This window comes from Paraphaeosphaeria sporulosa (assembly GCF_001642045.1).
Source record: "Paraphaeosphaeria sporulosa strain AP3s5-JAC2a unplaced genomic scaffold CC84scaffold_1, whole genome shotgun sequence".
NCBI classification, from domain to species: Eukaryota; Fungi; Ascomycota; class Dothideomycetes; order Pleosporales; family Didymosphaeriaceae; genus Paraphaeosphaeria; species Paraphaeosphaeria sporulosa.
The window spans coordinates 3,032,490-3,046,409 of record NW_017253360.1 but is presented as its reverse complement, the minus strand read 5'-3'; the positions used below and the strand labels follow the sequence as shown (position 1 = coordinate 3,046,409).

General features: G+C 54.9%; 5 protein-coding genes across 5 annotated transcripts; 3 read left to right on the top strand and 2 right to left on the bottom strand.

The window, feature by feature from the left end:
* The first annotated feature begins 518 nt into the window (after positions 1 to 518).
* CC84DRAFT_92088 (uncharacterized protein) lies at positions 519 to 2,564 on the top strand. Its single transcript, XM_018187895.1, has 5 exons — positions 519 to 933; positions 991 to 1,261; positions 1,309 to 2,152; positions 2,205 to 2,452; positions 2,508 to 2,564. The coding sequence occupies exons 1-4, from the start codon at positions 740 to 742 to the stop codon at positions 2,339 to 2,341; spliced, it is 1,446 nt and encodes a 481-aa protein (XP_018042609.1). The 5' UTR covers positions 519 to 739; the 3' UTR covers positions 2,342 to 2,452; positions 2,508 to 2,564.
* An 884-nt stretch (positions 2,565 to 3,448) lies between these two features.
* CC84DRAFT_92090 (GTPase binding protein Rid1) lies at positions 3,449 to 6,520 on the top strand. The gene has a single exon (XM_018187896.1). The coding sequence runs from the start codon at positions 3,757 to 3,759 to the stop codon at positions 6,406 to 6,408; it is 2,652 nt and encodes an 883-aa protein (XP_018042608.1). The 5' UTR covers positions 3,449 to 3,756; the 3' UTR covers positions 6,409 to 6,520.
* Positions 6,520 to 7,132, top strand: CC84DRAFT_91990 (uncharacterized protein). The gene has a single exon (XM_018187890.1). The coding sequence runs from the start codon at positions 6,632 to 6,634 to the stop codon at positions 6,953 to 6,955; it is 324 nt and encodes a 107-aa protein (XP_018042607.1). The 5' UTR covers positions 6,520 to 6,631; the 3' UTR covers positions 6,956 to 7,132.
* A 32-nt stretch (positions 7,133 to 7,164) lies between these two features.
* CC84DRAFT_1159582 (zf-UBP-domain-containing protein) lies at positions 7,165 to 9,595 on the bottom strand. The gene is made up of 2 exons (XM_018177277.1): positions 8,667 to 9,595; positions 7,165 to 8,614 (listed from the first exon to the last, which is right to left on the bottom strand). Exons 1-2 carry the CDS (start codon positions 9,474 to 9,476, stop codon positions 7,310 to 7,312), a joined length of 2,115 nt encoding a protein of 704 aa, XP_018042606.1. The 5' UTR covers positions 9,477 to 9,595; the 3' UTR covers positions 7,165 to 7,309.
* Positions 9,596 to 9,665: 70 nt separating this feature from the next.
* Positions 9,666 to 13,863, bottom strand: CC84DRAFT_1134693 (WD repeat-containing protein pop1). Its single transcript, XM_018176032.1, has 3 exons — positions 13,090 to 13,863; positions 10,240 to 13,014; positions 9,666 to 10,169 (listed from the first exon to the last, which is right to left on the bottom strand). Exons 1-3 carry the CDS (start codon positions 13,405 to 13,407, stop codon positions 10,044 to 10,046), a joined length of 3,219 nt encoding a protein of 1,072 aa, XP_018042605.1. The 5' UTR covers positions 13,408 to 13,863; the 3' UTR covers positions 9,666 to 10,043.
* Positions 13,864 to 13,920: the final 57 nt, after the last annotated feature.

The following is a 13,920-nucleotide window of genomic DNA, read 5'->3' as shown; positions in this document are numbered from 1 at the left end:
TCGTAATCAGTATCCATCCAGACCAGGCTACATCGGGGCCTTAACCCTGCCCGAATATTGAAAGCTATAGATGCGGAAAGTTTCCAGTACCGAGTCAGCAACTGCTCTACACAGCATCCAGTGGCACGGTCTCAGCCTTACCTTTCATCTGGAGGCGCTAAGGCCACAATACATGCAGACAACGGCCGCAAGCGAACGTTTACCGTTAGCCCCGCTTGCCATGTCCAATGGTGCAACGGAAGTGTGCGCGTGCTCACGGGCCTCATCTCGACGGGCGCCATAGTGCTGATATTTTAGCCAGAGGCGCTGGTTGCCACAGTTGGGTGTCCGTAATTGTCATCTGAAGTGACAGCCTGGGTATAATGCCGGCATGAGCACCTTGCACTATGGCTCTCCTGGGTCTTTCATGCCACGCCATGCCACGCTTCGAACTCTGTACCCCCATACGAAGCCTGGTGTCGCCGCCAGATTATCATCTGTTAGTATAGTTCGGATATTACTGCCCTATTTTGCTGCTATGGAGAAGACTCAAGCTCAGAGCTGCTACGTGGTCGTGCAGATGCGCCCGAGGCTTTACAACGAAACTCTTACTGGAGAAACATGCGTTCGCGAGATCTTCGTGAAGTCGCAAGATCATTTGAAAGACCATACTTAATCTTTCATATTCTATATAAAAGTATGCAGCGCCCCTCGACACGGCCTATTGCCACCATTCTCGATCGACTCCGCAACACTCAACATGCGCTTTCTCCCAGTTCTTGCGAAAATTCTCACCAACGCCTCCGCTGCGGCTGTCTTGCAGGGAAGACAGGAGCAATGCAGGACGGATGCACCTGGAGGTGCATGTGTTGCCGCTGTCCAAAGCCGTGCCCAGAATGCAGCCTTGACTGACTGTCAATCGTTCTTTACCAGGTCGCTTGTCTTTGATCCTGTGTACGATTCTTCACCTCCACCTACACCTAATATAATTACTAACTAACTTTCACCAAGCTTCGTTACGGCGCCAGGAAGCAGAATTTATGTCACAACGACCTTGCAATTCGAATGTCCGACCCCGTTTGCTGTACCTGGGCTTCAACGGGATGAAAAACAGGCACGCCAAGCTCCAGTGACAGTGATTACAGGCAACATACCTCCGTATGCACGTGCGTCTGGCGCATGTGCCAGCGCAGAGTACAGCTCTGTGTGCCGGAGTTGTCTGGCCACATCCGTTTATCCTTCTAACGGAGTCTTCGCAGACATTACATCGATCACTGGATATGTGAGTCGGAAGTCTCTGTGCTTCTGCTTATGACTAACTCGCCAAAGACTCTCACGAAAATTGGGGGAGTCACGATAATCACTGAGAGAGAGGTCGGGTCATGCACTGGCGGATCTAAAACGGCGACCGTTACTTCACCCACGACAAGCACGCCATCTATTGGATCTTTGTCTTTCACCTCGATATCCACGTCGATGTTGTTGTCTTCTTCGTCAACGAGCTCTTCCACATCCTCTGAGAGTTTATCTTCGACCCCTCTGCCAACCTCAGCGTCCAGTACTCCGACAGAAAGCTCATCTTCTACAACATCGTCGCCGACATCCTCATCTACGAGTCTCTCTTTAAATTCTTCCTCGTCTTTCACAGAGACGTCTTTCTTTACGATTTCGTCCACATTCTCCTCGACCACTTCATCGACATCGTCTAATACGTCTTCGGAGACATCCTCCAGCATATTTTCGAGTGCTTCTACGGATTCGTCCTCTTCAACCTCGTCTACTTCAACAGACCCCTCATCTTCAAGAGAAGCCTCGTCCTCCCCCTCGCCAACATCTACAACAAGTCTGTCAATAACCTCTGCTACGACTACGATTAGTACCGACACGATGTGCACTACGACTTCTTACACAACTTCGTCATTCAGTTCCTGCACCAGTGTAACATCACCTGCATCAAGTTCTGAAAGTTCATCGCCCACGACTAGTGAGAAACCATCTGTCACGTCTCCGTGCAGCAGCAGTTCCGAAACGGCACCAACCGTCTCCAGCACAACCAGCGGTGAGACCTCATCTTCATCATCTTTTACGTCTAGTAGCAGTGAGACATCAACGCCCTCGTCGTCTTCATCCTCTAGTACCACTAGCAGCGAGACAACATCATCCTCAAGCTCAGGTACTACTACCAGCGAGACACCTTCGTCTTCATCCTCATCGTCCTCCTCTAGTACCACCAGCAGCGAGTCAACATCTAGCCCTAGTTCTTCCAGCAGTGGAACGACTTCGACGAGTAGTAGCACGACGTCATCCTCTAGCTCAAGCTCAAGAACCACCATCAGCAGAAGCAGCAATAGCAGCAGTCTAATGTCTTCAACATTCTCTACTACCACTACCTCGCAGTCTTTCAGCGCGAGCTCCACAACAAGCACCAGCCCAAGTGCAACATGCGGACTGCCTTCACAAAGTCTATGCAACGGTATGTATACTTTGCATCTCTATTCTGCACTTGCTGATAGTCTATGTGCATATAGGGAATTGCACAAATCTACTCGACAATGTTGACAATTGCGGGGCATGCGGAACCAATTGCAACGACCAGCTCCAGAACCCGGGTGTGACCCGAGCGTATTGTGACAACGGAGTTTGTACTCGCGATCCATGCAACGGTCAGTGCAACACGACCGTCAGCTGCGGACTCAGCGACAGCCACGTGAATTGTGGATGTGCAGAGACATCGGAAGGGCGGGGACTATGTTTCAACAAGGTCGCGGTGGGCTTGTGTGAAGACACGGCCTTGTATCCGAGATGCAGCACCAGCACCGACTGTCCCGCGCGCACGGTCTGTGTGCCCGCGGCTTGCTGCAAAGCCAATTCGACCCAGCAAGATGACCTCGGCAGGTGCGTGAACAGAGCGGGCTGCGAATCGACGGCAGGAAACCGCTTGGGCCCCGTTCTGCTATTTGAACGCGTGGGTGACCGGATGGTGGAATTGGGGATCCTTTGAGCCGTGGGCGACAAGGAATGGCTTGGCGATGGCGCACAAATAGGCATGGACTTTGTTTGAAGGTGGGACCATCTTCTTTGTCTTCGGGAGGTTGCTTGCCTAGGATGCCTACGAGGGACACATGGTGCCAGGAAGAACGACTTGAACTGGTTTGACACATGTCCTATACTGCATACTGTACGCTTTCGCTTCTTCAATCTGAACTACATTGGGCTGTCGCTCCTTTCGCTCCCAAGATATGAAAGCTTAGTGCAGCCAAGATATTCATATGCTCTGTTCATAATGTGGACGCATGCGTATGGTGATGGTCTCTCCCTCGAATCAGCAAGGGAACTCAGGGTCCACTGGGGTAGGTGGCGCGGAGACGCGTGACGGTCTACGAAGACAGGCGGGCACCAAGTGGGCATGGAGACTGCGACGGGCTTATCGGCAAGGTAGACGAAGAGCCAAAAGGGACTCGAACTGATGGCCCCTGATTATAGCGCAGGCACAGCGCGGAGCGGCGTGCTCCTGTATGCCATCACGATGGAAGGTCTAGCTTAGTAAGGCGTGGGTGCCGGTCGTCCTGGAGACGGGCGGCGTGTTTACCGGGCGCGGCGGCACGAGCAACCTGCCCGCAAGAACCTCGCCCCGGCCACCTTCTGCTACAATGTTTCGCAGCATCCCATAGTTGCCAGTCCGCGCTTATTGTCCGTTACAGAAGGGACGAGTCCCGGGGCCTGCCTTCCCTACCGCACGCATCCACAACAGCTGCTGCGCTGCACGCTGCATCCACCATGACGATGGCGGCGCTTGCGGAACATCGCCGCAACAAGTCGTCTTCGATGCTCAAATCTATTGTTCTGCCCGGCCACAAGCGGGCGCCCTCGGACGGCACTGCCCTGAAGAAAGAGCCCCTCGCCGTCCAGCCGTACGCTGCGCAGGGCCTCATCCACGGCGCACCGCTGCTGCCACCCGACCATCCGCACAGCCAACAGAGAGCGGCCAATCGCAGCCAGCACATGCCTGTCGACCCGCCTGTATCGCCTCGCAAGTCCCAGGACACCCGTGAGGGCCGGCCCAAGGGTCTACACAAGAAGACGCTCAGCTCAGTCTCGCTACGAACGCTGGGCAGAGACAAGGAGAGCAAGTCGAGGGAGCCGAGCCGGACACGACAGGAGGATATGTCTAAGAGTCATAAGAAATCCAAGTCGAGGACCAACCTGCGCAGTCTGTTCGGCAAGGACAAGCATGTTGACACTGCCAAGGAGACGCGCGACAAGGAAAACACGACCCCGCCGGGCACGTCAGCGGCACTTGAGCCCTTGCACACTCCCATCTGGGCTGAGTTCAGCTCACAGCCGATGCAAGACGTCGCAAAAACAACAACCAAGGTACCACTGAACGACCAGCGGCGCAGTGTTGAGGAGGAGATCGCGCTGTATACCCCGAGCAACTACTCGCCGTCCAAGGGCCGCAACTTTTTCGACAATGGCCAACCCTCGCTCCAGAAGAAGCCGCAAGGCAAAGAACGCCCTAGGTCCTTCATGGGCACTGGCTCCACTGCCTCGTTGCTCGAAACCTTGACTCGTAAGAAGAGCGATGATCGGGTTCCACTTGGAGACACAAAGGGCAATGGAGGACGAGTAAAGGAGAGCCCGTCAAAGAGCGTCGCTCCGCGCCCCCCAATGAAACGGGCTACTACCGACACCAGCGGGGGCAGCCGGGAGACCATCACGCAGGAGACCGCCAGTCCTAAGAAAACAACAAACGCTGAAAAGAGACAGAGCCGTGTGATGGCTGCTGTAGCCGCTCTAAATGGCAAGTCAAAGCAGGCCGACAAGCAAGGCACTCCGGCGACGTCGCCTACCAAGCTTGATCCGAAGGTGGTCGATGCCGAATTTGAGGAAGTCCTAGAGTCTCGTCAAATCCCCACCCATCAGCGTGCCGCGATGCGAACGTTGAAGCTTGAGGTCAAAGCCGACTTTGTCCGAACACACAAGCTAGACACACCTCAAGTATCTCGTACAGCCTCAGCAAACTCTACAACCGCAGGAACACAGTCTGGCAAAACGTCCCTATCGCGGTCAACCAAGTCGCGACCTGGGTCTGCAGACGAAGAACCGCCCCAAGACACCTCAGGTGGCACCTCGAAGCGAGAACGTCCCAGGAGCAGGACCTTCGGTTTTGGCAGAGGAGACTCTCCTACCAAGAAACAGAAGGGTGAGAAAGATCCCAAGTCTGTGCCTATTCCGAAATCACCTTCCGTGAGATCACTGGTATCCGTGTCGTCTCAACGATCAGTATCCAAAGGCTCCAAGACTGTAGCGCCAGAGGAGTTTATCAACTACCTGAAGAAGACACCAAAGCCCCAGGATGTTGAAGTGGGAAAGCTTCATAAGCTTCGCCTGCTGCTGCGAAATGAGACAGTCGAATGGGTCCACCAGTTCATCGTTGAAGGTGGCATGACTGAGCTCGTTGGTTTACTGCATCGCATAATGGAAGTTGAGTGGAGGGAGGATCACGAGGACACTCTGCTGCATGAGTTGTTGCGCTGTCTCAAAGGTCTGTGCACGGCGGACACAGCCTTGAAACAGTTCGCCGGGATATCATCGACTCTGTTCCCGGCTCTCCTGGGCATGCTATTCGACGAGGAGCACAAGGGTCCGAGCGAGTTCACTACGAGGGAACTTATCATTCAGATCATCTTTGCTCATATCTCTATGGCGTCTGAGTCCGAGCTGCATTCTCGCGCGACAGAGCTCATGGACTACCTAAAAGATCCGGTCAAGGAGAAACAGGCATCTACTGTCCCGTTTGTCCTGCAGATGCGCCAACCTCGTCCCTACCAGGTGTGGTGCAAGGAGGTCACGAACGTCACAAAGGAGGTTTTCTGGATCTTCATTCACCACCTGAATGTCGTTCCTATCCCGCCTCTATCCGACGAGCCTCCCAAAACATACGCGAAGACTCATTTTCCTGGTCAGCGCGCTATCGTGCCAGCTGCACCCTACGTTGGTGGTGTAGAATGGGATGCAACTAACTACCTTGCGACACATCTCGACCTCCTCAACGGCATTCTCGCCAGTATACCCACCCGCGAGGCCCGCAATATCTTCCGCTCTGAGCTGAAAGTTTCCGGCTTCGAGAAGGTCATGGGCCATTTGCGGACTTGCAATCCGAAATACTATGGCGCTGTGCATGACGCTATCAAGGTGTGGATTGGTGCAGCGTTGGAAGACAACTGGCCAGTCCGAGATGTCAGGATGGGTCCGCCTGACGGAAAGCCTGGCGTTGGGAGCCCGGTGAAGCAGAGCCCGAAAAAGAAGGCAGAGAAGGCACCGCAGATCCAAGTACCTAAGGTCGAGATTGGAGGCGGCCTGGGGCTCGGCTTTGAGAAAGATATTGCTATCGGTGGGAACCACAAAATTGATGATGATTGGATCTGATCGTCTAATGCAAGGTGGACTTCCTCTGGCACGATGTATCGATACTGAATACGTCTTGGCTTCTACGATCTCCACCGCCGGATTTGAACAGCCTCCAAGAGAATACTTTGGATCGCCCCGGACTAAACTTGCGCCTATCTCGTGCACATCTTGAACTCTCCATCCCACCGCTCTTGCGTCAACGTTCGACGCAAATTTCGATACTCTGGCGCTTGGATAACGGATGGGTCAAATGTTGCCCGTTTCTTGGATCTCTGACTCTCTTATCGGCGTTTGGGTTCTTCCAGCATTCGTATCTCCTCATCTCTTCTCCTCTTTATCAATGCTTCATGTTGGCCTCCCTTGCCGAGGCTATAATGATACGACTTTTACGACCGTAACGGACACTTGCATGTCATGTCGAAGTTGCATGGTGGAGCCGCCCGCCACGCTGTTGGTCGGTCTGGCTACGAATATTGGCGGGTTACGAAAGTTTTGTCTACTGTTTGGATTTTTCGTCAAGGGTCGTTGTTGTCTTTTGTATAGCCACGGTGAAACACATTTATAGGCGTTTTCGGCACAGGGCACGGCGTGGGTGAAAGGGCAATATATTCGATTCAGCGTTGGTATGCTGCTGGCTTACTTTGCATGAGTGATGTAAAAAGTGCGTGATGTGACTGCATAAAAATTTGTGATCGCAATTCGTTCGTCATCGTGATACGAGTCGTGGGACGAAGATGGAGCTCAATGCGGGGTCCCATCATGAGAGTAGAAACGAAAGATGTATTCAGTATATGAAAGAGAGGCGAGTACAAACGAGGACTTAATTGTGTAATGCAACGGGGTGGGTATCATAACCGTAAATGCCAAACAGACCCTTGATACCATACGCCGCCAGAAATGCAAAGAACCACCGTCATGCTCACGGCTTCCTCCCTTTACCCTTCCGCCTCCCCTTCTCCTCCTTCTTTCCCACCTCTACATACCCACTCTGCACCTCGCCCTCCTCCAGCCCCATGGCCTCATTCCCCTGCATCTCCTTCAGCTTCTCCTGCCCGCTGATGAAGAAACTCAGATCGCGGTTTTGCTCCTCGAGATCCGCCTTCTGCGCCTCGACCTCTCGGACCCTATTCTCTGCCTCTTCTGCTTTTTTCTCTAGATGCTGGATCCGCGTCATCAGGCTCTCGTTGATGGTCTGCTCCTCGCGGTACTGCTTGGTCAATTTGCGCGCGAGATCAGATGCCGAGGCGGCTTTTGCCGCGTTGCGGGCGGCGTCTTTTTCGAGCGCGGCGATAGAGGCTACCGCGTCATCGTGCTGGGTTCGGAGGCGCGCGAAGTCGGCCGTCAGTGCGGCCATGTTGCGCGCGGCTTCGTCGGCGGTGGAGGACGCCTTGGCAGCTTTGTCGACGGCGCGCTCGACCTGCTCCTCGAAGTAGGCGCGTTGGGATTCCAGCTGTGAGGTGAGTAGGTACGCGTATTCCATGCCCATGTTGTCGAGCTTCTCGCGCGGCACTGTGTCGTTGGCGTAGCCTGTCATGTCAGCGTTCTTCAGGCCGCCGGCGTGCGCAGAGGCCGGCAGGTCGACGAGCTTTCCGTCGGCCTTGTTCTGTATCAGACGATGGACGTAGCCGTCACCCGCGTAGTCCCAGACGTGCTGGGACACGACGGCCATGGCGTAGGTGTGGTTTGTAGCTTCGTAGTGCGCGAAGGCGTGGGCGCTGTCGTAGCGGCCGCAGCCGATGTTGCCGCAAATGAGGCAGATCCAGAGATTCTGCGTGGAGCCGCAGACAGAGCACTCGTTGTCTGGGGCGTCACCGTCGATGACGCGGCTGTGCGAGGTGAAGGCGTCGTTTTGCGTGTACCGGCAGACGGGGCAGCCTGAGCCGCGCCATTTTTCGAGACAGGCACAATGGAAGACGTGTTGGCAGAGGATGGTTAAGAGACCTGTTGTTTCGTCCATGCGCTCGAGGCAGACTGGACATGTTGGGAGTTCGACGAGTGAGGGTGTGGGAGGCGCGATCGGCTTTGCTGTCAAAGATGATGTGAGAGACGGGGCCTCGACCGGCGAAGAGACATTTGAGGCTGCTGGTAGTGGAGCGGTGGGTTGCTCGGTAGCTGCTGGGGTGAAGGGGTCGTTCGTAAGGTCTGGATAGGAGGAGGGATCGCGGTTGGCAGCATCGGACTGGAAGGTGATGGACTTGATGAAAACAACATGGCAGTATTCGGGCTGGAGAGTAGTCAGTGTCAGACTTGCTCTAGAGCAGAAAGATGCAACATACCTCCATGCTATTGAATGCTTTTCCGTTCCACTCCTTCCTCCACTCCCGCGCCTTCTTTGCCTCCCAAAACTTCATCAATACCATGTACTTGTTCGCCCTCGCGGTCCTGATCAGTCGAAAATGGCTGACATGCTCTCGCGTCTGCTCGCCCACGAAGCCCAGCAGATCCGACGGCGTCATGTAGGACGGCACAGCCAGTATACAGAGCGTGGTGCAGTCGTCCTCATTGAACTCAGCAGCGGCGCCCTCATCGTAGAGACCCGGCGTCTCGTGCCCATCGCGGTACAGATGCACCACACCCCAGCCGACGTCGGTGTCCTTGGGGCTCGAGGGGAAGAACTTGCCCTTTGTCGCCAGGCCACCGGCGCTCGCGGCCGGGTGCTTGAGCGATTTGGCGCGGGGCCGTGCAGCGTCGTCGCCGACGTCGGCAGGCTTCATGTCGATGCTCAGGATGGAGATGGCGTCAAAGCGCCAGTCCTTGTGTGCAAAGCTCTTGGTGCGTCTGTGTGCCGGGCGCGTGGGTGGCTTGACGAGCGGGACCGGGCTGTCGTGGTGCTCGGAGGAGGGGGGCGTGCGATGGCTGTAGCGGCGGGGGGCTGGCTGGGCTGGCGCGTCGCTGCTCGAGGCAATGGGCTGGGCGGCACTGCTGTAGCTTTTCTGGCGCGGCCCAAGTGCCGACCATGAGCTCGAGCTGTGCGCAGGGAGCTCCGAAGTAAAGATGTCGGTGTTTGGAGGCGGCGTGTAGCTTGTCTCTGGCGACGAGCGCGATGTGTACAGCTCAATGGCAAGATGGAAGAAGTAAGCCGGCATGTTACGGTCGATCGTACCGGGCAACCATCTCCGAACGGGCGCGTGTCGTGTGCTTTGGTTGCGGCGAGCGAGCTGTTGCTGTAGCGTGGGTCAACTTGTTGGTTGCTCGGAGCCGTGAGCATGGGGCCGTGGCAGGTGGCGCGGGGTCAAGCGACAAACACAAACACAGCAACAGTTCAAAGCGTGAACGTGAACATCACATATGCATGTATTCATCTATGGTCTTGCGTAGACCCGCTGCCTACTAGAAATCCGACCGAGGACGGTCAACGCCGTCCGTGAAACAAGCACAGTCCCAAACACCCTGATTATGCAACGTAACCACCCTTTGACGCCTCATCGCGTCCATATGCCATATAAACATGTCCCGAATGCGGGGCAAATGCTAGAAATGAAAGGGTATTGATAGCACCTCCGCACGAATCCCGAAAACAAATATAAGATAACCGAGCGCGCGAGCTGATGTTGCTTGCCGAACGAAATACAAGTTAAAGGCCGAAGGGGTATTTGCTTTTGAAACATGTCCAGAATATGCAGTCGTGTCAGTCCAATCATGAGTGCAGGCCTCTACACAAGGTCTACGTCGATAAGGTCGTCAATGTCTTCCGTCTCTTGCCCTTTGGCGTTGACGACGATGCGTCGTCCTCGTTGCTCCAGAGGTACCCCATCACGCGAAGCACCAAAGTCGAGAACCTGTCCCATGGTTAGCCTTCGTTCTTGTCCTTTTCAACTGTCGAGCACAAGCTCAAACTTCTCTGCTTACCTCGATGTACGTCATACTGTTGCGATGCACCGCTGCAACGCACCGTCGCTCGTTGAACTTGACTTGCCACACCCCACTAAGGTCTGTCAAGAGGTCTTTCACGAACTCGCCAGTCTTGACATTCCACATCTTCAAAGTCTTGTCCGAGCCCGAAATGACCTTCTGGCCATCGTGTTGGAAGCACGTAATCGCTCCAGTGTGAGCGCAAAGCCTGCTTTTGCATTGCCCATTCTCAGGGTCCCAGATTCGAAGAGTCGAGTCTGCGGCAGCTGAGACCAGTCGCTCATGGCTCAGATCCAGCAACCCGACGAGTGATGTATGTCCCTCAAGGGTAAAGAGACAAGCCCCGGTCTCTAGAGACCAGACTTTGACCATGTTGTCCATAGATCCACTGATACAGCGGTTGCGCTCCGTATCTAGCACCACACTGTAGACTTTCTGGGAATGGCCTTGCAGTCGATGCAGAACTTCGCCAGTTGAAATTTTCCACACACGAACAGTGCAGTCATAGCTTCCACTGACAAGAGTGTCGCCATGCGCAGCAATGGCACGAACCGAATGGTGGTGTCCGGTCAATGCGCGAATGAAGTAAGGATTATCCGAGTCATTCGCGGGGGGGCCGGTCTGGATGATACTCCTATCACCAGGTTTGGGTAGCTTCCACACCCTCAACGAAGAATCTCGAGATCCGGTAATGATCAATTCCTCCTTGGGCATAATGATTGGCTGCCCATCGTGGGTCTCGCCAATCTTCGTAGGCTTGAGAATCACAAGACACCGGACGGTAGACGTGTGACCCTGAAATACTTGCGTGCATTTGCCCTTTTCAATGTCCCAGACGCGAACAGATCGGTCGGTTGATCCCGATACCAGAGTGTTGCCTTCATACTGCAATGCCCAAACGCCTCCTTCGTGACCTTCGAGGCGATTCCGCAATGCTCCTGATTTAGTATCATACACATTGATGTTAGTGTCATCGCTGCCTGTGAGGATCTTATCGGTATCGAACTGGAGACAGGTAACCACATGGCGTTGATGGGCTCGGAACGCTATGTGCTTCGGTTGTGTTTCCACGTCCATCCAACTCTGGCGAATAAGGTGGTGGCGCTGGTACAGCGACTTGTAAAGATGCATTTTACTTAGGCTGCGCAGGCCAACACCGGGGTCTGGGAGAGCTGTCTTGGCTCGGATTGCGCACTCGAAGGGGCCCTGTTGTTGAGCATTATCAGACAGCAATGAGAATGCAACGTGCTGTCTAGAGCTGGAAGGGCCCTTCTTCTGAGTGCGAGCCTTCTTGATGCTCGAATGCTTGCTCATAGTAGATGTCTTTCTCTTTGATCGACTGGTGGAAGACCTGGTCACTGCGCCCTCGGTATCCGGACTACCAAGCGCGAGTAGATCTGTCGATTCTGGTCCTTGGGACGGAGTGCTGTCACTTCGAAGGTCCCGCTCGTAACTCTCGCGAGAAACCGGGTATTGCCAGCCCCACCCCTCGGCGATGGCCCGCTCAAGCTCGTTCTCAGGTAAACTGTAGCCATCTCTGTCCAAGAGCGATTTCCAAGCTAGTTCATTAGTATCAACCAGCTCCCGCCACTTTCGCGAAACTTGAGCCGCGTTACACATGCTCTTCACGTCGAGAAAATTGATGATATGAAGACTGAGTTCCGTGGGAAGTAAGGCGATGAAGTCGCATTTCAAGGCAGGGTTGACAACGTCAGCAACGAAATGGAGCGTAGGTTTGGTGCACCTCCTAAGGAACTGATACATGACGTAAGTTTTCATCTTCTCCGGGAGAGCGTCGAAGGAGTCTAGCATGGTCGGAACGTCCATGAGAGTCGGGGTTAGTAATTGAGGGTTTGCGCTAACGTGGCTAGCAGCGGGTAACTCAATTCTTCGTGACCTAGGCGACAGAAGCTGCAGCGATGCGGTATCGCTTTCACCAAGAGTCGTTTCAGAGATGTCAAGACTAGAGACATCGTTCGAGTCATCTTCGCCTCCATCCGCCAGGTACGCATTCCCTAACGAGTGTTGCTGGGCAAGGTTGGCTGCGGCAGTTATAGGCGATAGGCTTGGGCTAGGTAAGCTGGCATCCTGCGCCGCCAGAATGTCCAACGGTGCTGGTCGTCCTGCTTGCGCGTATGGGATATCATTGGACGGGAAAGGACCAATTGGCTCTAGATCCGTATCCGCAATTGGAGGTGTAGCAGCGATTCCAGGACCATCCACAACGGCAGCGGGAAGCGCGAGCGCATCCGCGGTTCTGTCGTCAGAGACAATGTTTTTATCATCTTGGTGACCGGCAAACGACTCTTGGAGGTGCCAGGAAGGTGATGCAGTCCGCCGGCGGATGTTTTGCGATGACGACCTCAGCGCGGCCCGTCGTGCGTTTAAGGCAGGTCTGGGTACCTTGGACGAGCTCGAGCTTGACGCGCCCGCGTCTGTGTCAGGCGTGGCCGGTGCTGATTCTTCGTTCTCCTCGGGTGTTAGGTTCGAGCTGAGCTTGGCTGTGTTCCTGCTCTTGTAGTCTTGGATCGATGTGCGTGGCTTCTTGCTGCGACGATGTAGGCTAGCGATTTCGGCGGCTTCGGCAATGGAGGGAGGTGACGGCGATCGCTTCCTGCGCCCAGATACGGAGCGCACATCAATATGGGGAGCCGCCATGATGCTCGATCGTGCGATACGGCTCGGCGTGGCAAAGGCAGGCTGGCCTGTGAACGTCTCTACTGTCTGAAGTTTCCCGTTGCTGCTTGCGATATCTCCGTGGAGGGTTTTATGCTATTTGATGCATGTCAGCTTGTATACAGATCCTACGTTGCTCGGTGCCTCGTAGCCCTGCTTAGTCAAGCGTACCTCTGCGATAGTGTCCGTCACGTCTTTGGCCTCTTGAAAACAAGCCTGCTCGCCTCCCACGTCGAAGCAGAATTTACGCAATGACTCGGGAGCATGGGCATGAGCGAGAGGATATTCCTTTGGGTCTCGTTCGCTTAGACTCCGAGGCGGTTTGAATAACAACGGCGGAAACTGAGTGGTGGTTGTGGTTGTGGTAGTAACGACAGTTGTGGTGGTAGCCGGAGCTATCGACAAATGTGCCATGGTGTAAGGCTCCATTTCCTGCTTCTGAACTGTGGTGACACTCGCGGCCTCGGCGTTGCGATCCGAGGAGGCCATGGTAGGCAACTTCCCGCGAGACGTCGGGCGACGCTCGAAGTCTTGTAAATGCCCCTACACAAGCTGTTCGGTACAAAGGTAAGAAGCGCCTGTGTCGACACGTTCTTAACGGTTGGGAAATGTGTATGATACACGGTCGGGGCTCAAGGCGCAGGAGCAAGCCGACGGATTTGCAGACGGGTCGACGCTTGTTCAATCGGACATGAAGGCAATAGAAATCCGGTATCTCGCGAGGCTGAGAGGGTATATCTGTGGTCGTGGGAGGTGGCAGACGTTCGTGTCCTTCGGGCACTCGCTGACAGCGGCGACAAGAGGGGGCGAAACGTCGTCGTTGGGAGGACCGGGTGCAGGCAAGCGCGGCAACAGAAAAGCACCACGGGGCGTATATTCTAGCGAGGGCGTCAGTCGTGAGAAGCCTATCCGGTGGTCGAGGTGGTGGGTGGTGTTGGTGGGGGGTTAGCTGGAGGAGGTGCACTGAGAGGCTCGGCAATGGCTGCCATCACGGGGGCGTAA

Coding starts and splice junctions, on each gene's coding strand:
- CC84DRAFT_91990 (XM_018187890.1), top strand. CDS start 6,632: ATGGGTCAAATGTTGCCCGTTTCTTGGATCTCTGACTCTCTTATCGGC.
- CC84DRAFT_1159582 (XM_018177277.1), bottom strand. CDS start 9,476: ATGCCGGCTTACTTCTTCCATCTTGCCATTGAGCTGTACACATCGCGC. Junction 8,615..8,666: donor AAGCATTCAATAGCATGGAG/GTATGTTGCATC, acceptor ACTACTCTCCAG/CCCGAATACTGCCATGTTGT.
- CC84DRAFT_92090 (XM_018187896.1), top strand. CDS start 3,757: ATGACGATGGCGGCGCTTGCGGAACATCGCCGCAACAAGTCGTCTTCG.
- CC84DRAFT_1134693 (XM_018176032.1), bottom strand. CDS start 13,407: ATGGCCTCCTCGGATCGCAACGCCGAGGCCGCGAGTGTCACCACAGTT. Junction 13,015..13,089: donor TGACGGACACTATCGCAGAG/GTACGCTTGACT, acceptor TGCATCAAATAG/CATAAAACCCTCCACGGAGA. Junction 10,170..10,239: donor ACAGTATGACGTACATCGAG/GTAAGCAGAGAA, acceptor ACCATGGGACAG/GTTCTCGACTTTGGTGCTTC.
- CC84DRAFT_92088 (XM_018187895.1), top strand. CDS start 740: ATGCGCTTTCTCCCAGTTCTTGCGAAAATTCTCACCAACGCCTCCGCT. Junction 934..990: donor TCGCTTGTCTTTGATCCTGT/GTACGATTCTTC, acceptor ACTTTCACCAAG/CTTCGTTACGGCGCCAGGAA. Junction 2,153..2,204: donor AACATCATCCTCAAGCTCAG/GTACTACTACCA, acceptor GTCCTCCTCTAG/TACCACCAGCAGCGAGTCAA.